Genomic DNA, 23,712 nt, shown 5'->3' with positions numbered 1-23,712 from the left:
CCCACATAACCTTACCACTGCACCCATCATAACGCGTATGATCGCTTGCTTAAGTGTCATCTCTCCTACTCTTTTACTTTAGGCTCCTGACTAAATGTCATTCATCTTGGTCTGCTGAGTACCTAGACCACACCTGGCGGTGATAGGCCCTCAGGAAATGGTGACAACAAATATATCTGGTGGAAAAGCCAACATGAGACTAGATCTTTTGACGATCCAGGGCTGTTTTCATCAGAGTAACTGAGGGCCTCCTCTCACAATGTGAACATAATTATTTTCTTGAGGGTTCTTATTTAGGAATGAATTTTATGTGTCCTGGATGCAAGGATTCTGTACTCATTCCTGAATTATGCAACAGTACCACCCGATTTATTCCAACTTTCTGAGAATGAGAAGGCAGTGGAAGAGAGGACCACAAAAAGTTAACAGGACTCTTTTCCTGGTCCCATAAACATGTTATTTTTACAATAAGTAAGGAAGACTCTTGCTGGCACTTTGAGTGACCATGATTTAAATCAATCCATTGAGAACTCTTGTTCTCTATGATAGTGACCTACACACTGTAAGTCCTTGAGGACAAGCAATCCTGCAATGGAAACAATTTTATTTGAAGGTTATGTCCTCAGCTCCATGATTTCTCTAGCCTGGGTGGAAGACATGCTTAGCCAGAAAGAAATATTTTTAGACAAGGGTGCTTCAGAGCTGTAAAAATAGGCCCAGTGAATAGCACACTTGTCAAAGCCAGAGTACTCTAGCCACAGGGCCAAGTAAACATGCCCAGCAGAAGCAAACATATCACCAGATTGGAAGCAGCTTCTCTGAAGCATAGCCTGAATGGTGAATTTTTTAAAAATATATATTTTTATTGATTTCAGAGAGTAAGGGAGAGGGTGATAAAGACAGAAACATCAATGATGTCAGAAAATCATTGATTGGCTGCCTCCTGCACGTCCCACACTGGGGATAAAGCCTGCAACCCAGGCATGTGCCCTGATTGGGAATCAAACCGTGACCTCCTGGGTCAGAGGTCAACGCTGAACCACTGAGCCACGCGGGCCAGGCTGAATGGTGAATTTGTAAGAACTACGTCCACTGTTCATTGAGGTGTCCCATAGGCCCTAGCACTAGAGGAGGGTTGTGTTTCATCAACATCACATTCTCTCAGAAAAATCGCAAAATTGCACAAACTATATGCCACAGTGGAGTTCTGACTGCTTCCTGATCCCCAGAATAAGTGCTTGTAATCAGTGCTGCCCACGCTGACTGTGCCTGAGGCTCCTGTGCCTTGCCAACAAGGCCTGGCTTTGGGTTCTCATGATTTAATCTAAAGAGAGAAGCCATAAATCAGTTACATCTCTCAGAGCTGGAAATTCTGGGTTTATAATTATCCCTGTCTGTGTAATACCATGAACTCTGCCATCATCACGAGTTATCTTCACCAAGTTGAACAATCAGAAAAAGGCATTCTGTTGAGGCTTTCAACCACCACTTACCACTAGAGCCAGCTAGCTTATTCTTAAAACAGTTGAATTCATTGGCTGGCCTATTTATAAAAACTTAGATTTTTATATTTCAAAAAGTATTTCTAAAAAGCCAAGATAATGTGCCCTGACTGACCGGGACTGGGAATCTGCAACTCAGGAACTTGTCCTTGACCAGGAATCGAACCTATGGCCTTTCAGTGCACAGGCCAACGCCCCAACCACTGAGCCAAACCAGCCCGGGCTAAATACATACTTTTTCAAAAAATTCAATAAGCATCTGGGTTTGGTAAAGTAGAGAAAATAACTTCTCTTCCAGGACTCTCCCACAAATTCTGGAAAAAAGGGATAACAGGACATGTTGATGGCATCAATCAAGTCTTAGTTATATTTAAGAATATCTGAAAGATGCTGCCATGATGGAAACTTTCTGGGTAGAGAAGAGAGGTGTGAATACAAACTGCTCTCTAGGACGATCAACATGCAATGTTTGTTAGGATGAGTGGAGTTTTAGTGAAAGGACTAATTAAGAGGCTCCCACAAGAATCCAGGTAACAATGCTTGGTCCAGAAATCACAAAGGAGAGCCCAGGGGAGAGCCTCCTCATGGAGGAGAGCCTCACAGTCTTTTTCAGTGTGGGTCATAGGTCAACGCTCAACCCTATCTGACCACGACCCTATCTTCAGAGTGCATGTGGCTGGAAGAACAACAACGGTACTGATGAGAGGAGGAAATTCTCTGGAGAAGTTAGAGGGAACATGATGAATTGAGTTTTGGTAACTGACTTGGAGTCTACTGGCAGAAAGATGGCAGCAGAGCAGCCAAATGGAGATGACCTAACTTTGAGTCTAGCTGGTATCTGTTGATTCCAGAGAGCCACAAAGGATCCCCTTGTCCGTAGAGGCCACATCTCCCCATAAGACAGCAGAGGCCAGAGGAGCAGGCACAGCTGTGGTTATCTCAGCCTCTGGGATCTCTGGCCCGCAGAACAGGAGTTGAGAGACCAGAGTCCCAGCCCCAGCTCTGTCTCTGACCCTTGACCCCAATATCATCTCTGCAGGAGTGATTATTATAATGGTCACATTACTTTGAATGGAATAAAGTGTTACATTTGTAGAATTTTTAAAGTTCCAGGCTCTGTTGTAAATGCTTTTATGAAGTCACTGCAATACCCAAAAATGTCTATATGGAGCACTAAGATTTTTTCTCGACAATCCACATAGTCTTAAAAACCTTTAGAATTGTTGGATCTCCCCATATCTTCCTATCAAATACCTTCCAAGATAGTTAAAAGAATCTAAAATAAGAGAAGTCAACACCAGATTAGATCTGAGGGAGCTATATAAAAGCATTTATTGAGCACACTAGTATGACTCTGAGCACTTAGCTCATTTAACTGTCATCACATTGTGAAAGCAAGTATATGAATTCCCAGGTAAGGGATAGAGGCAGAGAGGGGTGAAATGACTTGCCCAAGGTTCCCACAGCCAGAAGAGGAAGGGCTGGGATCCACACTCCAGCAGGCACCTCACAGCCTGCTCAGTTTCAAGCACTGGACCACCACTCACCAGAAACTATCCCACCGCATCGTTAGCATAACCCAGGGGAGACAGAACAGAGAGCAGCAGCATTATCTTCCAGGAGAGCTGGGCAGTGAGGGGTGTGCCTAAGGCAGATATGGGGAGAGAAGAGAAGGGGGAGGAAAGGTAATTAGAAACTCAAGCAGGGGACAAGTAACAGTGAGGCTGGATCTAGCACATGGCAGAGGATACCCCAAACCTGACTGAGGTGTCAGTTCTGCTCTACAATGTCCAAAGGTATTCCGTGGCATTCTTTTTATGCTGGTCAGCCCCTCCCCAAGTCCAAGAACTAAGATGCTGACAGGAGCTTGTTTACTGTCCCTGTGTGTCACAGAAGAGCAGAGAACAGCCCAATGAAGACGTGAGCAACAATACAGGAAGTAAGGGAAGAATGTCATGACAAACATATCCCATACCCTTGAGGAGAAGTTAACACCTGGGAATAAAAATATTCCCTCCATAAGAACATTCAAAAGAAGAGATTGTGTCAGTCTCCTGTGATCCCAAAAACCTCTTCCAGGCCACTGCACTGTTTTCAAGCTAATTTCAACAGAGATGAACTCACTGCAAAACAGACAAAATACAGAACAACTCTGATCCCTCTTCTATTTGGCATCAGAAAATTCAGAGCTGGGGCAGAGAAGAGAACGGTGAACAAATTCAGTGGCTGGGAGAAGCTTTTGGGTCCCTCTGAGTCCTCATCAAGCATCACAAATGTCAGGAAAATGTTCCTCTGTAGCTGAGAATGTTCCCCTCTCCCTTCTGTTGTTTAACAGCCTAAGAAGCTCTCCGCAGAAGAAATGTGCACTTTTTGCTTTTTAAGAGGGACCAAAAAAGAAAAAAAAAAGTTTTGGGTGAGAAGAACCTAGATCCAACCCCCTTCAAGACTTTGCAAACTTTCTCACCTCCTCCAAGAAGTGTGAGCACTAAAAGGAAGTTTGTACTGGAGCCTTGAGAAATCCAGCCTCAGAAATTCCATGCCCGGGGAACTCACTGACTCCTTACCAGTGACTTAATGAAAGCTACAAGCTCTCTGGGCTCCCTATATGAAAAAAGGCAATGTACAAGAAAACCTTATAAAGAACTCATTCTATAAACTGAAGGAAAGCACAGCTAGTACCTTTCTTCCCTTTTTTCCTCCTTTATAAAATAACAAAAAACAACCTGATCCCCACTCAAGGGTCATTTGATGCTGTAAGCTTTGCCAGCCCCAGTATCCAGCTGAAGACAAATTGGCAATCAGAACCAAGTCAGAAGTGTATAATGGGCAAAAACAAGTTAGCCTGACTTAAATATTAACCTGCAGCCTAAGCAAATTTTTAAAATTTAAAACAAACAAACCAAATGACAGGCAAAGCAGACACCCTTGGAGAATACATATGTACAAATGACCTGTGCACTGATCAATTGTAATTAAGCACAGACCTCACTTGTCTTAAATTGCTTAACTGTTCAAGAAATGTGTCAGGCTCCCACAAAATCTGTTTAATTTTTTCCATGCTACTCAGCATAAACTGGAATATAGCAAAAATGATAAATAAAAAAATATTATGGACACAGACAACAGTGTGGTGATTGCTGGAGAGAAGGGTGATGGGGAGGTGGAGGAGGTTATAGAAGGGATAAAAATGGTGAACGGAGACTTGACTTGGGGTGGTGAACACACAATACATTGTATAGATGATGTTACAGAATTGTGCACCTGAAACCTATGTAATTTTGTTAACCAGTATCACCCCAATAAATTCAATAAAAAGGAAACAAAAAAGATTGTAAACAGAACTACACCTTGATTAAAATTAAAGCTACTTCAGAAAGAGTTCAGGAGAGTGGAGCTCAATGTGATTTAATAGCCTACCTTAAATGCTAGGTTGTGCTTGTGTTTTTTTGTTCGTTTGCTTTTTATTGATTTTAGAGAGGAAGGGAGAGGGAGAGACAGAAACATCGATGATGAGAGAGAATCATTCAGTGTCATCCCCTCACACATTGGTCTCGGTCTCACTTTCTCTCTCTCTCTCTCTCTCTCTCTCTCTCTCCCCCCCCTTCCCCCCCCCTCCCTCTCTCTAAGCATGTCCTCAGGTGAAAATTAAAAAGAAAAAAAAAGCTGTATGAGGATTAACAATACACTAGGAGAAAACAAAAAGTGCCTTCCTCTTTTCAGAGGTCCCTGGACAACTGGCATTTGCCATCAAGACTGAGATGCAACAGATTCACAACCAATATTCTCCATCTAAACATTACAGGCCTATCTTAGCAGCAACGATCTGAGATGGTATGAGGGGAGAAGGACAAAAGGACAAGCAATGAAGATAATAATCATAAAGGCAGCCAAGCCTTTGTGAGCTCTTACTAGGTGCCAGGCACTGTGCTAAGAGCCCGACTTGTGCTAATTCATTCAATCCTCTAGATCAGTGGTTTTCAACCTTCCTAATGCCGAGACCCTTTAATACAGTTCCTCATGTTGTGGTGACCCCCAACTTCATTGTTACAAATTGAACATAATTAAAGCATAGTGATTAATCACAAAAACAATATGTAATTATATATGTGTTTTCCGATGGTCTTAGGCGACCCCTGTGAAAGGGTCGTTCGACCCCCAAAGGGGTCGCGACCCACAGGTTGAGAACCGCTGCTCTAGATTCTCCTATGAGGCTAGTGCTAGTATTAGTCCTAGTTTAGAGATTAGTAAGCACAGAGGTTAAGTAACTTTCCCATGTTAAGATAGCCAACATGAGGCAGAGCCAGCATATAAGCCATCCAATTCCCCATACTGAACTGGAGCCAATCTCCAGTCAAACATATCAACTACTTTTCTGTGGCACTTAATAAGCAGAACAGATTCACCCTCTACCAAAAGCTGTAGGTCAAGGAGCATGAAGAATGAAGCAATACTGCTTAGAACTGCAAGCCTGAAGGTGGAGTGCAAAATGGATCAGCTAAACTTTAGCTGATTAGTTTAGCAGTTTAGTTCTAAACTGCTGAAACCAACCAACCGACTGGCTGTGAGTAGCACAGAGATGTTCTGCAGGAAAGCATGGTTCCCCTCCACAGGATTAGAGCCTTCATCTAAAGTGACTGAAGCTCTTGTAAACCTTGTTCTGTAAGAACGGAACTCCTTATTCTTAAGACTGTCCACCATTTCAACTTTTGGAATGACAGTCCATTGTATTTTCAACCTGTGGGATAAACAGCTCTTTCCCCTACCCCCCTTAAATTTCAAAACGCACTCACTCCCCTGGTCCAACTATTCAAGTTTATGTTCCCCATCAATGTCAACCTCCTCCCCCCATTCTGAGATGAAAGCTCCAATACTATACCCATAATTTTAGGTGCTACCTCTGGGCATGATTGTGCAGCATAACACCCTTTTCTGGACAATAATGAGTACAGCATTCTAAGAGCTGAGCAACGTGAAACAATGCTTTCTACTTAGTTTCTAATCCTCTTCCACTGATGTCTTCAAGTCACCATTAACAACAGTTTCTGGATGCGTTTCCTATATTGGTACTAGAGGCCCAGTGCACAAATTCGTGCACGGGTGGGGCCCCCTGGTCTGGCCGGCAATTGGGGCCTTGTTGCCCAGTCCCCACTGGGGCCAATCGGGGCCAGCCAGCCGTGGGGAGGGACCGAGGGAGGTTGGCTGGCTGCGGGGGGTTAGCTGTGGGAGCGCACTGACCACCTGTGTTGAGCGTCTGCCCTTGGTGGTCAGTGCGTCCTCATAGTGACCAGTTGAGAGGTCAACTGGTCGTAATGGTCACTTAGGCTTTTATAAATATAGACAGATGGTAGGCTTAAGGCCCTAATATCTTGTTTTTAAACAAATACGTACATTATTTTATATCTTCCCACAACAAATCTCACTCTCACAGCTGTGGGAGATTTTTGGTGGAGCAAGGGAATACAAGTATGCTCAAGCTTGAATATCCTATAATATAGTATAATATTTGTAACATTTAGGTTAAAGGGACTTACTCCTCACATCTCATGTAGAACACAGATTAAGGGGACACCATAACCTAGCATCCAAGGCATCCACACAATAAAAAGGGAAATGTATGTCCAAACACATTATCTTGGAAGAGAGAAATGGAAAACTGTAAGAAGTTAGAAGGATAAAACGTTAATGAAATACAGATTTTAGGAGACAATGCAATCAAATTAATATGTTACAAAAACTTTGCAGGGAGAGGAAAATTGAGATACATAATAATAGTCAATGATTTTTAAAGAGCAAGCACAGAAATGTGAACTTGACTGGAAGGACACTGAAAACAAACTCTTTCATGACTGTAGCCACTGCATTTGAGTACTCCGCTAAGAAAAATTAGGTAATGGTCTCTGCTTCAACAATATAAGGTGCAAAGGGCTGGAATGATAAGAATATAATCAACTAAGACATGGGAATCAAGGTTCTCCAATATGAACAGGAATTTGCGGGGGGGGGGGGTGGGGGGGGGGGAGCAGCAGCAAATATCACAGTATCCAGGTAATCCATTGCACAACTGACCTTGAGCCACAGTTAGGCTGGAACATGGCAGTCTTGAAGATGGACATTGAGACTGGAGGCCCTCAGCCCCTTTGTCTTCTCCTCCCACTTTCTCCAAGCCCCTAAAACTTGCAGTTCTCAGCACAGAGGGCACGAGGTCAAAGGTGAGAGTTGCCTTGCATGGCCTTTGGTGGACTAACAGGGCCTCCCAAGCTCTTACTAGGTAACTTTACAAAGTGCTACAAAAGTGATGACTATTATTATTCTTTGTAACCCAGCAAGCAAAAGAAACACACGTGAGGTTGAGAGGAGATCCTTTAGGAGAGCAGAAAACTGCTCTTAAAAAGACCGTATAATTCTACAAAGTTGCAGGTCTCTGGAAGCAATTCGGGTGTAAGCCAAGCAGCAAGCAAGCAAGTTATGTCTCAACCTTGGGCACACACAACACTATCTTCTCTCTGCAGGGGCCAGTTCCAAGTGCATTCGCTAGCACGCTCCACCCAGCCCTCTTCGGGTGGAATTTAGAGACGAGGAAACTGAGGCTCGGCCCCAAGACACTGTCTCTTTGGGGAATGACCACTCACAGGCCCAGAGGCAAGACGTTTCAACCACACCGGGGAGGAGCCTGGTGGCAATTCCCGGGTCTCCCGCGGACCCCGGCCTCTCCGCGGATCACCCCGCCGAGTCGCGGCCTGCCAGCGCTCTCAGCTCAGGTGGGCAGCAAAGGAGCGGGGTGCGCTGCCAGGGGGCGGCTCACCTGGGCGATGCCGGCGCCCATCAGCCCACCGCCGATGACCGCCACGTGCTTGATGACGATCTTCTTCGCCGTGGCTGAGGCCGTGGACGAAGAGGACACACTGCGCACAAACTGCCTGGTTACGAAAGCCATGGTGCTGCGGGCAACACGGAGGCGGCCCCGGCGTCCAAACTCTGCGAAGGCGCGACTGCGACGCTCCGACAGCCACCAGACCTCTGGGGACGGAAACCAGGCGGCCCCGCCTCCCGGCGCTCCCCGGGCGTTATCGTGACGTCACCGGAGGCGGGGCGGGGCCCTGCGGCCCGCTCAGCTCATTGGCGGAGGCCGTGGGGACGGCTTTCCAGCGCCGCAGCGCGGCTAGCGCGGGCCGCCGTCTTCCGCCGCGGAGCTGGGGGCTCTCAGCCGCGGAGCCTGGGGTTGGACCCCGGGTCGCAGCGGGGCAGGGCGGTTAGCACGCAGGCCATTCCTCGGAAAGCCACGGACGCCTGGTAAGATGGAGGCGTAGTGTTGACTTCTTAAATCATCGCCTTGGATGCTCGTGCAAACCTCAGCACTGAGTTTATACGGGATCTTTGGTGGTGGTGATGAAGGGACCCAAAATGAGCAGCCTTGATTCATGTCACCTAGTAACCAGCTCTAGGGATTATTTTATTCCGGTGGATAATGAGTGTTGTCTGCTAAAACGGAAAGAAACTAACTGCTCAACAATCGAAATAAATGTCTAAGGGACCATGAGTCCCAATGTAAAGATCACGCCCAGGGAGTTAGTTACCCATTTCAACGTTAGACATCTGAGGGCTTAAGGTCAAAGGGCAACCTTTGGAGAGTCATTGATACCAACTAGGCTAATGGCCCTCGTGTGAGTAATTTCGAGTTACTATAACTTAGTAATAGAGAACGTTATTCATTTAATTTTTTTTCTTTATTGATGAAGGTATTGCATATGTGTCCTTATCCCCACGTTACCCCCTATTCCCCCCACTCATGCCGTCATCCCCCTGATATCTGTGTCCATTGATTAGGCTTATATGCAAGCATACAAGTCCTTTGGTTGATCTCTCCCCCTTACCCCCACCCTCCCCTACCTTCCCTCTGAGGTTTGAAGGTATGATCGATGCTTCTCTGTTTCTGGATCTGTTTATTTATTTATTTTTAAATATGTAATAAGAACTCACAAACTCACCGTCAAATCAAGTAGGCCTCCTCCTGTGGGATGTAGCTATCATAAGGAATTCTGTGTTCACCATTCCTTTGCTTTGATCTCATCTAATCCTGTAAAAATATGGGAGAAGCACTTTTGCTGAGGACTGTTGGGCTTGGGAGAGGTAGGGTCACATCCAAATAGTAAAGTCCATTAAATGCTAGAATGTAGCAAATGCAAAACTCCATGGGATCAGATATGGAAAAGGAAAATTACACAGAGAAGCCCGGTAATTTAAAGAATAAGTGTATTAGAAAAGAAAGGTTTCAAGCCAGAGGAAGCAGCACATGGCAAAGGTAGAAACAAGAAAATATTGCTTCAGGAGAAGGACGAGGATTTAGGTGTGATGAGAGCAAAGATGATAAATTAGGAGGATGCATGGATGATTCCTTAATGGATTTTAACCTTTCACTCTCAGTTACAAGTTGTGTCTAATGCAAGGCCAAACATGTTCTAATGACAGTGTTGTCACTATATTTTTTAATTTAATTTTTTGTTAAGCCTCACCCGAGGATATTTTTTCCATTGATTTTTAGAGAGAGTGAAGTGGCGGGGAGAAGGAGAGAAACATCAATGTGAGAGAGACACATTGATTGGTTGCCTCCCACATGCGCCCTGACCCAGGGGCCCTGGATCAAACTTGCAACCGAGGTACTCGCCCTTGACCCGGAATCAAACCTAAGACCCTCCTGTCCACGGCTGATGCTATAACCAGCGAGCCAAACTGGCCAGGGCATCACAATATATATTCTTTAAATGTGTGTAATGTCAAAGAATGCCAAGAATGATGCATTTGCAGATCCATGATTTGTTTTCCTCAGGAAAGGAAAAATAACCAGTGCTGTATTTTTGAGTGACTTTCAAGTCTGAGGCTATCTGTATTATGTAAACATGTGATGTTGAGAAAGGACTACTGAGTGAGAGGAGCCCTGGCTCAGTCCCTGGTGGGCTGTATGACCATCGTCAGACACCTCCTGGGCTCCCGTGTCTTTGTCTATCAGAAGAAACATTTGGACAGATAACTTTGCAGCTGTTTTATACTGAGAGTCTAACTCCCATTTACAGTCTTCTGAAGCAAGGGCCACCCTGCCCCAACTCCTGCACAATCCTGATCAGTTGACAGTTACAATAGAATCATTCTCCTTTTGCCAGGACTGCTAGTCTTTTCCCAAGTGTGGCCTTGGGCTTTCGGGTGCCCAGTAACGATTTCTGTGGTCCTTGCCTTGCACAGTCACGCTGTTCTTGGGGTCATGCTTCCTTTCTGCAGAATGGAGTGCTAGGAAGTGTGACCTTGGTCATTGAGCAAAGAAAAGGGCTGGCACAGAGAATGGAGTAAGTAATGATTACTTTGTTTTGTCCTATAAATGGATAATTGTAATATTTAAAATATTGATATCAAAGAAGCATTATTTTAAAATATACATGGTGGTGGGCTCTGGGAGTGGCAGAAGCAAGGAGTGCCATTGGCCCTTTCCCTCCAACAAATTGGCAGTAAACAAAAAGTATCAAAGCCTTCCAGTCATCCTGCTTTGTGAGGTAGGTAGGCAGAGTGGAGCTGACACTGTATTCACAGGGTCATGTGATAGACACAATGACCCAAGGACAGTGTGTGTCAATCAGGAACACTAATGCGGGAGGATTCCCTGAGTACATTGGAATTTTTCTTCTATTTGTGGGAAATTAATGATTTCTGGCTTACTGGGGAAACAATGTTTTGTTGAGTGCTTTTTAGATTTCATATGGCAGGAAACCAGATTTCATGTGACTATTCAGGGTGGCCCAAGAGCAAAGCCCAGAAAGTTCAACCAAAAGCTAACTTACTGCAAAATTAGTGAGGGTTGACATTGCTACACATGTTAACAGTGTTTTCAAGGAAATTAGTCATATGATATGCATAAAATATATAGTTAGCTTGAGAAGGGCAGTCATGTATTGCTGTATCTCACTGAAAGATATTCTCTTATAAAACATGTAAGGCAAAATCTCTAATAACACTGAACAATTTTACAAATAATTTTATCTTCTCTAGCTTTTAGAAAAAATTTATCATGGCGAACTTTAAGCTTTGATCATGTTAGCAGCTGTCTAAATACCAACTGTTCTCTACTTTTACCTTTTCCTCTACTGAGGAAATTCATTAAATCCTCACAATTACCCTATTTGATAGGTACTAAAGCTACCCCTCTTTTATATGTAAGGAAACAGGTCCAGAGAGGTTCAGAAACTTGGTCAAGGTCACACAGCTAGCCAATGGCACAGGCAGAATTCAAACCCAGAACAGTCTGTTTTCAGGGCTTGTGTTCTTAACCTTTATGCTGTTTTGTCTCTCTTCATAACAGCTCAAAGGCTACCACTGCTATTCTCCTCTGAAGGTGAAGAAATCAAGGTTCCAAACAATTAAATCATTTATTAAATGTAACCTACCTAATAACTGGCCAGGCTCAGATTTGAACCGACTCTGACCTCAAGGCTCCCACTCATTTCATACTTTTTTACTCCTTAGAAAGTTCCCTTGCTGTTAGATGAAAAAAAAAAAATGGGGGGGGGGGGGGTGGTTTCTAGTAAACGTTATATATGTCTGAATTTGAAACTTAACTGTTTTACTAATATTATAAAGGTTAAGCAGATTAATTAGACATTCTTACAAAGAAACCCCAGAACTGCAACTTTCACTCAGTGATTCCCAATGTTTACATCTGTAGACTCAACAAGAGCCATGGGTGGTTTTTTTTTGGGGGGGGGGGGGGCGGGGAGGAAGGGTTATTTATAGTTGACATACAATATTAGTTTCAGGTGTACAATCCCATGATTATACATTTATATAACATACAAAGTAATAACACCAATAAGTCTACCACCATATATAGTTACTAGAGGCCCGGTGCACAAAAATTTGTGCACTTGGGGGGTTCCCTCAGCCTGGCCTGTGCCCTCTCGCAGTCTGGGACCCCTAGGGGGATGTCCACCTGCTGGCTTAGGCCTCTTCCCCAGGGGACCGGGCCTAAGCTGGCAGTCAGACATCCCTCTGGCAGCCTGGGAGCCCGCAGGGGATGTCCACTTGCCAGCAGGAAGCAGGCCTAAGCTGCAGTCGGACCTCCTTAGTGCTGCTGAGGAGGGAGGAGAGGCTCCCACCACCATCGCTGTGCTGGCAGCCGTCAGCCTGGCTTGTGGCTGAGCAGAGCTCCCTCTGTGGGAGTGCACTGACCACCAGGGGGCAGCTCCTGCATTGAGCGTCTGCCCCCTGGTGGTCAGTGTGTGTCATGGTGACCAGTCATTCCCAGTCATTCTGCTGTTAGGGTCAATTTGCATATTACCCTTTTATTATATAGGATTATTATATAGGATTACAATATTTTTTAAAAATATATATTTTATTGATTTTTTACAGAGAGGAAGGGAGAGAGATAGAGAGTTAGAAACATCGATGAGAGAGAAACACCAATCAGGTGCCTCCTGCACACTCCCCCCTGGGGATGTGTGCGCAACCAAGGTACCTGCCCTTGACTGGAATTGAACCTGGGACCTTTGAGTCCGCAGGCCGACGCTCTATCCATTGAGCCAAACCGGCTAGGGCAGATTACCATATTATTGACCATATTCCCTATGCAGTATTTTACATTCTCATGAATATTCTGTAACTACTAATTTATATTTCAAAATGCCTTCATCTTTTTCACCCAACCTCCCAATCCCTCTCCCATCTAGCAACTGTCAAAATGTTATCTGAGTCTGTTTCTGTTCTGCTTGTTTGTTTATTTTGTTTTTTAGATTCCACATATAAGTGAAATCATCATTGGCATTTGTCTTTCTCTAATTTATTTCACTTAGCATAATACCCTCTAGGTCCATCCATGTTGTTGCAGATTTCATTCTTTTTTATGGTTGAGTGATATTCCATTGTATATATGCACAACTTCTTTATCCATTCATTTCTTGATGGACACTTAGGTTGCTTCCATATCTTAGCCATCCTATCTAATAATAGACAAACATGATAATTAACCATAACTTCGCTACCCTTCCCATTGGCTAATCAGGGCGATATGCAAATTAACTGCCAACTAAGATGGCGGTTAATTTGCGTATGTAGGCACAATGCTGGGAGGCGAAAGGGGAAGGACGGAAGAAGCCCCCTGCCACTGAAACCCAGGGGGCAGCTAAGAGCCGGGTGGCAGGGCAAAGGCGGGGGGCCATGATCGGAGAACTGGGCGCCTTTGCCCGCCCCCCCGGCCAGTGATCGCGGGAAGCAGGGGTGGAGCTGGCGATGGGAGCTGAGCAGGGGCGGAGCCGGCAGTCGCGGGGAGCTGGGGGTCCCCTGCACAGGCCTAATGCCTTGGCCACAGGCGTTAGGCCTGGGCAGGGGTGGAGAAGGAGATCGCGGAGAGCTGTGGGTTCCCTGCCCAGGCCTATTGCCTCGGTAAGAGGCATTAGGCCTGGGCAGGGGTGGAGCCGGCAATCGCAGGGAGCAGGGGCCGAGTTGGTGATGGTGGGGAGCTGGGGGTCCCTTGCCCAGGCCTAATGCCTTGGCCAGAGGCGTTAGGCCTGGGGATGGGCGGAGCCAGCGATCGTGAGCAGGGGCGGGGAGTCGGCGATCATAGGGAGCTGGGGGGTCCCCTGCCCAGGCCTAACGCCTTGGCCAGAGGCATTAGGCCTGGGCAGGGGCGGAGCCTGCAATCGCAGGGAGCTGGGGGTCCCCTGCCCAGGCCTAATGCCTCGGCCAGAGGCGTTAGGTCTGGGCAGGGGCGGTGCCAGCGATCATGGGTAGCAGGGGTAGAGTCGGCGATGGTGGGAGCTTGGGGTCCCCTGCCCCGGCCTAATGCCTTTGCCAGAGGCATTAGGCCTGCGCAGGGGAGGAGCCTGCGATTGCGATGAGCAGGGGGTCCCCTGCCCAGGCCTAATGCCTGGCCATAGGCGTTAGGCCTGGGCAGGGGCGGAGCCAGCAATTGCAGGGAGCTGAGGGTCCCCTGCCCAGGCCTAATGCCTTGGCCAGAGGCATTAGGTCTGGGCAGGGGCGGTGCCAGCGATCACGGGTAGCAGGGGCACAGTCGGCGATGGTGGGAGGTTGGGGTCCCCTGCCCAGGCCTAATGCCTTTGCCAGAGGCGTTAGGTTGGGCAAGGGCAGAGCTAGCGATCATGGGCAGCAGGGGCTGAGCTGATGATTGAGGGAGCTGGAGGTCCCCTGCCCAGGGCTAATGACTCAGCCAGAGGCGTTAGGCCAGGGCAGGGGCCAAGCCGGCAATTGGTGTGAACTACAGAGGAAACACCTTTTCTGACGGCTCATTGGCTTAGCTCCCTGTATGCCATTGGTAATATTCTTAGTAACTTGGGTCATAAGAATCCAAATAGGTGATCTAGGGTTTTTCACCACACTCCTGGAGAAAAAAAAAGGAAGGTCCGCTGCTGGAGGGTTAAGAAATGTCATATCCTGCCCTAGCTGGTTTGGCTCAGTGGATAATGCCTCGGCCTGCCCACTCTGGGTCTGGGTTCAATTCTGACCAAGGGCATGTACCTAGGTTGCAGGCTCCTCCCTGGCCCAGGCCCAGGTCAGGGCTCACGCAGGAGGCAACCAATCAAAGTGTTCCTCTCACTTTGATGTTTCTCTCTGTCTTTCCCTTTCTCTTCCACATTCTCTAAAAATCAATGGAAACATATCCTCAGGTGAGGATAAAATGAGAAAGAAAGAAAGAAATGTCATATCCTATGAAAGACACATCTTGAAAACGCCTAAAGAAAGTTGTCATTTTTTCACGGTAAAGGGACTGGAGTCCGTGTTGATGAAAACACCTTGGTGGCTGCGGTGACTGGCATTGGCTGCAACTACAGGGTGATGGGGCTGGTGCCTTCCCCTGACCAGCCCGGTCGCCTCCCACAAAGGGAGGCCAGACTGTGGCTTAGGCCCGCTCCCCAAAGGGAGCAGGGAGCAGGGAGCAGGGAGTAGGACATCCCCTGAGGGCTCCCAGTATGTGATAGGGGGCAAGCTGGGCTGAGGGACCCCCCCCCCCCCCTCCAGTGCACAAATTTGTGTGCACCGGGCCTCTAGTCCTATATAATAAAAGGCTAATATGCAAATTGTCCCCACCGGCAGGTTCCACTGACCAGGAGTTAGATGTGTGCTGACCACCAGGAGGTGGTGTGGAACATGGTGGGTGTCGGCGACGCAGCCCTGGCAGCAGGCGGCAGTGGAGGTACTGCTGGCCCCCAATGAGCCCCTATGAGAGCAGGTGGAGCAGGTGAGCAAGCGGTGCCAGGCCAAGGCGGATGCAAGCGGGGGCCCCGATTGGCCCACCGGTCACCCCACAGATCGGCCCTGATTGCTGACCAGGCCTAGGGACCCTACCTGTGCATGAATTACGTGCACTGGGCCTCTAGTTGTAAATAATGCTGCAATAAACATGTGGGTGTATATGTCTTTTCAATTTAATGTTCTGGGTTTCTTCAGATAAATACCCAAAAGTGGAGTTACTGGGTTCTTCTTTGTCTCTTACTATAACCTTTGTTTTAAAGTCTATTTTATCTGTTATAGGTATTGCTACCCTAGCTTTTTCACTTGTTTTAACCCATTTGCATTTAAAGTAATTGTTGATAGATGTGAATTTATTGCCAGTCTGTTTATTATTCATATTTTTTCTTTTTTAAAAAAATATATTTTACTGATTTCAGAAAGGAAGGGAGAGGGAGAAAGAGACCGAAACATCAATGACGAGAGAGAATCATTGATTGGCTGCCACCTGCACACCCTTACTGAGGCTCAAGCCCACAACCCAGGCATGTGCCCTGACCTGAATTGAACCAAGACCTCCTGGTTCATAGGTTGATGCTCAACCACTGAGCCACACCAGCCAGGCTCTTCTTCTTCTTAAAGAAGACTCTTTAACACTTCTTGTAATATGGTTTGGTGGTAATGAACTCCTTTAGCTTTTTCTTGTCTGGGAAGCTCTTTGTAAGTCTTTCAATTCTAAATGATGGCTTTGTTGGGTAGAGTAATCATGGTTGTATGTCCTTGCATTTCATCACTTTGAATATTTCTTGCCAATCCCTTCTGACCTGCAAAGTTTCTGTTGAGAAATCAACTAACAGTCTTATGGGAGCTCCCTTGTAGATGACTATCTGCTTTTCTTTTGCTGTTTTTAAGATTCTTTGCCTTTAACCTTTAGCATTTTAATTATGATGTGTCTTGATGTGGGCCTTTTTGGGTTCATCTTGTTTGGGACTCTGCTTCCTGGACTTGTATGTCTATTTCCTTCACCAGGTTAGAATACTTTTCCATTGTTGTTTTTTCAAATAGGTTTTCAATTTCTTGCTCTCTCACTTCTCCTTCTGACACCCCCATGATGGAAATGTTAGTATGCATGAAGTTATCCCAGAGGCTCCTTACAACTATCCTCATTGTTTTGAATGTTTTTTTTTGTTGTTGGTTTTTTTGCTGTTCTGATTGAATATTTTCTGCTTCCTTATATTTCGAATTGCTGATTTGATTCTCAACTTCATCTACTCCACTGTTGATTCCTATAATTTAGTCTTCATTTCAGTTAGTGGATCCCTCATTTCTGTCTGGTTCTTTTTTATGGTTTGTGTCTTTTTTTTTTTAATGCTGTTGAAGTTCTAAGTTTCTTGAGCATGTTAATAACCATTGTTTTCAACTCTGTATCTGGTAATTTGATTGCTCCATTTCATGTAGTTCTTTTTCTGGAGATTCATCTGGCTCTTTTATTTGAGACCTATTTCTTTGTCTCCTCATTTTGACTTCTTCCCTGTGCTTGTCTCTATGTATTAGGTAGAGCTGCCACATCTCCCAGACTTGATAGAGTCCCCTTGTATAGTAAGTGTCCTGTAGGGCCCAATGGCACAGCCTCCCCAATCACCTGAGCTGGGCACTCCAGGTGTGCCTCTATGTGGGCTGTGTGCACTGTCCTATTTTATTTGAGCCTTGATTGCTATTGGTATCACCAGGAAGGATTGATTCCTACCTAGGCTGATCCGTTCCAAAGACTAGCTGCAAGTAAAGTGGAGGAGCTGCTAGGGGCCAACCTGATGGAGTAGGACTTGTGTCAGCAGGGCATTGGCATCCACCAAATCTTCCCTTGAAGTTGTTCATTGGGTGCACTGGCTTTGGGGCCTCCCAGAAGGTGCAAAGTCAGCCACCACCTGTGCCTTGCCTAGGACCATCCAGCATGAGGTACAGAGCAGTCTGTAGATGGCTGCTTCTGTGCTGGGCTTGGAGGTGCCTGGGAGAGGCCAAGCTGTGAACCAAGGCTGGCTGCCTCTACTGTCAGTTCTATGGCCACTTAGCAAGAGGTATGGGGTACATAGAGACCAGATGGTGCTTGTTTGAGAGATTTTAGTAAAAGTCTGAAGCATGTGCCAAGACAGGCTATTCTTATGGAAAAGCCTCTAGAAACTCCATGTTTATCTATGCCCTCAAATTTGGTGGGGTGGGGATCTCAGGGAATCACCAGGGCAGAGTAAACAGTGATAGATAATGCACTCTCCTGCCAGCTCTGTTGTAGGAGGGTTCATCAAAAAAACAATGGCCTCTGCCCGCACTTTTGTTTGGGAGAAAGCTGCTCTCCCCCCCCCCCCCCCCCCCCCCGCCTCTTCCTGATTCCAGACAATTCAGTTCCTCTGCAAATGTCCCTGGTGCCTTTTCAGCTGCTACCCCAGTGCTAGAGCTCAGAGGGAGTGAATCAAAGTAAGTCTGTGTGCGGGCCCTTTAAGAATAGCCTGGTACTCCAGCAAACTCCATCTTTCTCAGCCTCAACCCCCACTGGTTTTTACAGCCAGAAATTATGAGAACTTCTCTTCCCAGTCCTGGAACCCTAGGACTGGGGGCTGGTGTGGGCTGATACCCCTCACTCCTCTAAAGCTAAGTTATCCCTCCTAATTTTTATCTGTCACACGTGGGTGTTCTGCATCTCTGCCCCTCTTACCAGTCTCGTTGTGGCTTCTTTAAATCCCTAGTTGTAGGACTTCCATTCAGCTAAATTTTAGGCAGATCTGAATGATATTTGTTCTGTAGTTTAGTTGTAATTTTGATATGGTTGTGGGAGGATGTGAGTACCATGTTTATCTATGCCACCATCTTGACTGGAAGTCTCAGCATTTCTTATAAGGCAGGTCTTGTGGTGGTAAATTCTCTCAGCTTCTGTATATCTGGAAAGTCTTTATTTCTCCCTCATATCTAAAGCATTACTTTACTGGATATATTATTACTGGATGGTGATTTCTCTATTTTAATAATTTGAATATTTGATTCCACGGTCTCCTAGTTTGTAGGGTTTCTGCTGGAAATTTTGATGATATCTAATGGGGTTTCCTTTATATGGTCTCATCATCTATTCCCTGGCCTTGAGAATTCTTTCTTTGTCATTAATTTTGACAATTTTAATATATTATGCCTTGGAGAAGGCCTTTATGGATTTAAATAATTAGGTGTTCTATTAGCTTTTTGGATTTGAGGATCCAGTTCTATCCATAGATTTGGGAAGTTTTTATTGATTATTTATTTGAATAGGCTCTTTTATTCTTAGCATTTTGTTGAATTTATTTGGGCGTAAGATTGGTTGATAAAATTTAATAGGCTCTTTGTTCCCTTCTCCCACTCTTTTCCTTCTGGTATATCCATTATTCCTATATTGCTCTATCTAATGGAGTCAGATAGTTCTTGTAGAGTTCTTTCTTTTGATTTATTTATTTTTTTACTCTCGATTCTTTTTTTTTTTTTTTTAAATTAAATCTTTATTGTTCAGATTATTACATTTGTTCCTCTTTTTTCCCCCCATAACTCCCCTCCTTCCAGCTCCCACCCCACCCTCCACCCTCACTCCCCACCCACTGTGTTCATCCATAGGTGCATGATTTTTGTCCAGTCACTTCCCGCATCTCCCACACCCCTTTTTCCCCCAAGAATAGTCAGTCTATTCCCTTTCTATGTCCCTGATTCTATTATAATCACCAGTTCATTCTGTACATCAGGTTATTTATTCACTTGATTCTTAGATTCATTTGTTGATAGATGCATGTTTGTTGTTCATAATTTGTATCTTTACCTTTTTCTTCTTCTTCCTCTTCTTAAAGGATACCTTTCAGCATTTCATATAATACTGGTTTGGCGGTGATGAACTCCTTTAGCTTTTCCTTATCTGTGAAGCTCTTTATCTGACCTTCAATTCTGAATGATAGCTTTGCTGGATAAAGTAATCTTGGTTGTAGGTTCTTGGTATTCAGCACTTTGAATATTTCTTGCCATTCCCTTCTGGCCTGCAAAGTTTCTGTTGAGAAATCAGCTGACAGTCGTATGGGTATTCCCTTGTAGGTAATTGAGCCTCTTTCTCTTGCTGCTTTTAAGATTTTCTCTTTGTCTTTTGCTCTTGGCATTTTAATGATGATGTGTCTTGGTGTGGTCCTCTTTGGATTCCTTTTGTTTGGGGTTCTCTGCGCTTCTTGGACCTGTAAGTCCATTTCTTTCACCAGGTGGGGGAAGTTTTCTGCCATTATTTCTTGAAATAGGTTTTCAATATCTTGCTGTCTCTCATCTTCTGGCACTCCAATGACTCTGATATTAGACCGCTTAAAGCTGTCCCAGAGGCTCCTTACACTATCTTCACACTTTCGGATTCTTTTTTCATTTTGCTTTTCCAATTGGGTGTTTTTTGTCGAATCTTTGGTTTGATTATTGTACTCCTCTGGTCTGCTATTGGGTATAATATTCTTTATTTCAGTCCGTGTATGCTTACTTTCTAATTTCTTTATCGTGGCATCGAGGGTCTCATTAGTTTTCGTGAGGCTCTGCACAAATTTATGGCAAGCCCTCAAAATTGCGATTCTTAGCTCCATATCCTCCATTTCTGTCATGTTTTTTTGTCTCCGCATCTTTTATGCTTTCTTGGTGCACCCCCTTGTGGTCTCTGTGCGCAGTCTTGTTCTAGCCAAGCCTTAATTGTTGTAGTTAACACTAGAGGGATTTGACCTCCAGGCCGACTGGCTATAGGAATCAGCTGTGTGGAAAACGTCTGCCTTCTGGGGAGGCGCTAATCCAGCCTTTGCCTGAGGTGATCGGCAAATGGCTGTGCGCAGGGCCTGGGCGGGGCGGGATCAACAGGGCGGGCGGAGGGAGCAGTTATGGCCACGCTCAGTCCCGTTCCCAGAGGCTCTGCTTCTCAGAACCCCGGCAGCCGCTGCAAACCTCGGAGAGAAAGCTGCCCTCAGGTTCCAACTGATGCCGGATAATCCCGATTCTCCCGTTTGAGTCTGGGTCCCTAGAGACTCGCCCGGATCTGGAGCCCAGAGTCTGAGACTCACTCCCGACAGAAAACGACAACCGCGCCCTCAGCCACCAGCCCGCTTTTCGCGCGCACCTCGGTACCTTTGTATTTTCCACACTGCGCCGCCTCTGAGCCTCGATTTGCTGTTCTCTTTCCTTCTAGTTGTAGAGTCTCTCTTCAGCCAGCCTTCCTGTGGTTCTGGGTGATGTCCGTTCAGTCTTTTAGTTGTATTTTTGAAATGGTTGTTTGCGGCAGCGGTCTCCGGTGTTTACCTACGCCGCCATCTTGGTCTCCCTCCTCCTAAGTGCCTTTTTACTCTCGATTCTCTTGTATTCCACCTGGGTCATTTCTAAATTTCTGTCTTCTATATCATTAATTCTTTCCTCCATCTGGTCTGCTCAATTTCATATGCTCGCTAGTTCATTCTTGATCTCATTTATTGAGTTCTTTAGCTCCAGAATTTCTGTTTAGTTATTTTTTATAGTTTTAGTCTCTTTGGTAAATACTTTTTTTGTCCATTGATTTTATTTTAGAGCTTGTTGAATTATTTTTCTGAGTTTTCTTGTACCTCATTAAGGGTATTTTTAAAACCTCAATCTTGAATTCTCTGTCACTTAAGTCATAGTATTCAATGTCTTTATTTTCTGGAGATTTTTTAAAAAATTCCCTTGTTAACTTGGTTATTCATTGTTCTTTGTGGATTACTTCTCTGCCTGAGCATTTGTGGGAATGGAAACTTAAAAAAAAAAAATTACCACTTCAGTGTTTTGCAAGTTGATAAGTAGAGGTTTTTCTTTTGTTTTCCAGTAGGTGGTGCTAAAGTACAAATTTTTATTCTGCAATCTCTGTGGAGCAGTGTTAACCTTAGCCATGAAAAATGCCCCATATTTCTTAAGGAGGTGGGCATCCCCTTTACATTGGGTTGCCTCTGTCATTGTATCTGTCACTCCCATAGATTGGGAAATGGTAGGGTATGGGTCTTCTGTATGTTCCTGTAGCCAGAAGCCACCAGCCAGAGCTGCTCAGTCTGAGTGGACCCAGCTGCCTCTACCAGGCTATGCTGATGTGGGTGGGGAAAGGCAGGGGCATACTGGTTCACGTATCTGGGACTCTGTTTCTCTTCAGTGGATTTAGACACAAAGGGTACAGACCATCACATCACCATGCTGTTCACAGACCACATAAGCTGAAAAGTTTTTTTCAGCTCCTTTGTGATCTGCCAAGTAAGGGTTTTACGGCCAGATTAGGCCGCAGGCGGGTGGGGTGGGCTGGTTCCTACTCTGCTAAATCGCTGTCTGGTGCTGGTGGGATAAGGAATGCTGCAACCCGTTACTGCTACTCTGCTCCTTGGCCCAGCCTCAATGTGTGCCAGCCACCTAGGTCCAATTACTGCCTCGGCTGTCTGCTGGGGCCAGAGTAGGCACCAGACTGCACACGGCTTCTGTCTCTATCTTCCCCTCACCCCCTGTCCCGTTTCTGCCATTTGCTCAGATATGCCCACATTCAGGTGTCTCAATGCCTGTTAGCAGGGAATCCTTCGTAGAATTAGAGTTGTCCAACTTGTAACTTCAAGAGGAGAGACTTGGAGGTCCTCTCACATCACCATGCTGTTCACTGTCCTACAATGATTTTTGATTTACGAAAATATGCAGAGATGGTGCAGAGAGTTCACATATTCCCCTCACCCAGCTTCCCTTGATTGTGATATCTTACATAACCATGATACCTTTGCCAAAAAATAATAAGAAAATAACATTGGTACAATACTATTCACTAAACTCCAGACTTTGTTGAGATTCACTATTGTTGTTTTTCCCTTAATATAGCATTTTGTTCCAGAATCAAGTCTGGTATACTACTCATTTAGAAATAGATACTTTAAGAACCTTTGTGCTTATACTTAAGTGTTATCCAGAAATGTAGTTCCAGTCTATATTGCCACCAATAGTATATCAATTATTTTCCTCTGTAAAATTATCTTTAAATTTCAATGGGTAAAAAATAGTATCTTACTGTTTAGTTGCATTTTTTAAGAATTTAAATATTATTTCATACATTGATCATTTGTATTTTCATTTTTTTGTGTGTCTTGTGCCTATTTTTAAAAGTAGGATATTCTACTAATCAAATTATTAACACTTTGTACATTAAGGATATTAAAATTTTGCCAAAGATGATACAATAATTTTTTATGGTTTGCCAATTATTTTTTGGCAATGGTTTTTTAATTTTATATCATTAAATCTGTTCTGCGTTATTTTTATGATTGAGTCCACTACTTTTTTATGCTTAGAAAATTAGCTCCCCATTCTTATATCGAAAGTCTCATACATAGATATGTACAGATACATTATTATTACTTTCTAGACCTTTGGGGGTTAATTTTGATGTGTGAAAAGTGGGAAAAATGTTACTTTAATTTATAAATAATTAACCAGTTACTATAGCTTTGTTTTTTAAATATTGTTTTCTGCTCCTTCATAGTGTAATGCCACTTTTATACACTAGAATACATAGGTCTGTGCTTTATTTTTTATTTCATTTGTTCATTCTGCTGTTAGTACAAAACAGTTTTATGATTCATTATTCTAAGAGATAGTATTTATCAAGTTGCATATATGGCAGATCATTTTCAACAAGGGTACTAAGACTATTCAATGGGGAAAAGACGATCTTTTCAACAAATGGTGCTGGGAAAAATGTGTATCCACATGTAAAGGAATGAAGTTAGATCCTTACCTCATGCCATGTGCAAAAAACGAACTCAAAATGGATCAAAACCTTTACATAAAAGCTAAAACTATAAATCTCTTAGAAGAAAACAAATGGAAAGCTTCATGACATCACTAATCATCAAAGAAATGCAAATTAAAACTACAATGAAGTATCACCTTACACCTGTCAGAATGGCTATCATCAATAAATCAACAAACAGTGTTGGCGAGG

General features: G+C 44.6%; 1 protein-coding gene across 1 annotated transcript in view; it reads right to left on the bottom strand.

Moving 5' to 3' along the window:
* Window positions 1-8,523, bottom strand: part of HADH (hydroxyacyl-CoA dehydrogenase) — a 47,210-nt gene extending 38,687 nt beyond the window's left edge. The window contains exon 1 of the mRNA XM_070433502.1: window positions 8,305-8,523. Within this exon, the coding sequence (XP_070289603.1) occupies window positions 8,305-8,436 (132 nt within the window). The 5' untranslated portion in view covers window positions 8,437-8,523. The remainder of the gene's footprint in view (window positions 1-8,304) is intronic.
* Between the last annotated feature and the right edge of the window lie 15,189 nt (window positions 8,524-23,712).

Source organism: Myotis yumanensis, unplaced genomic scaffold (assembly GCF_028538775.1).
Source record: "Myotis yumanensis isolate MYYU_CA2020_CCGP unplaced genomic scaffold, mMyoYum1.0.hap1 SCAF_1, whole genome shotgun sequence".
Classification (NCBI taxonomy): Eukaryota; Metazoa; Chordata; class Mammalia; order Chiroptera; family Vespertilionidae; genus Myotis; species Myotis yumanensis.
The sequence above is the reverse complement of the archived record's forward strand: the minus strand, read 5'-3'. Positions and strand labels throughout refer to the sequence as shown.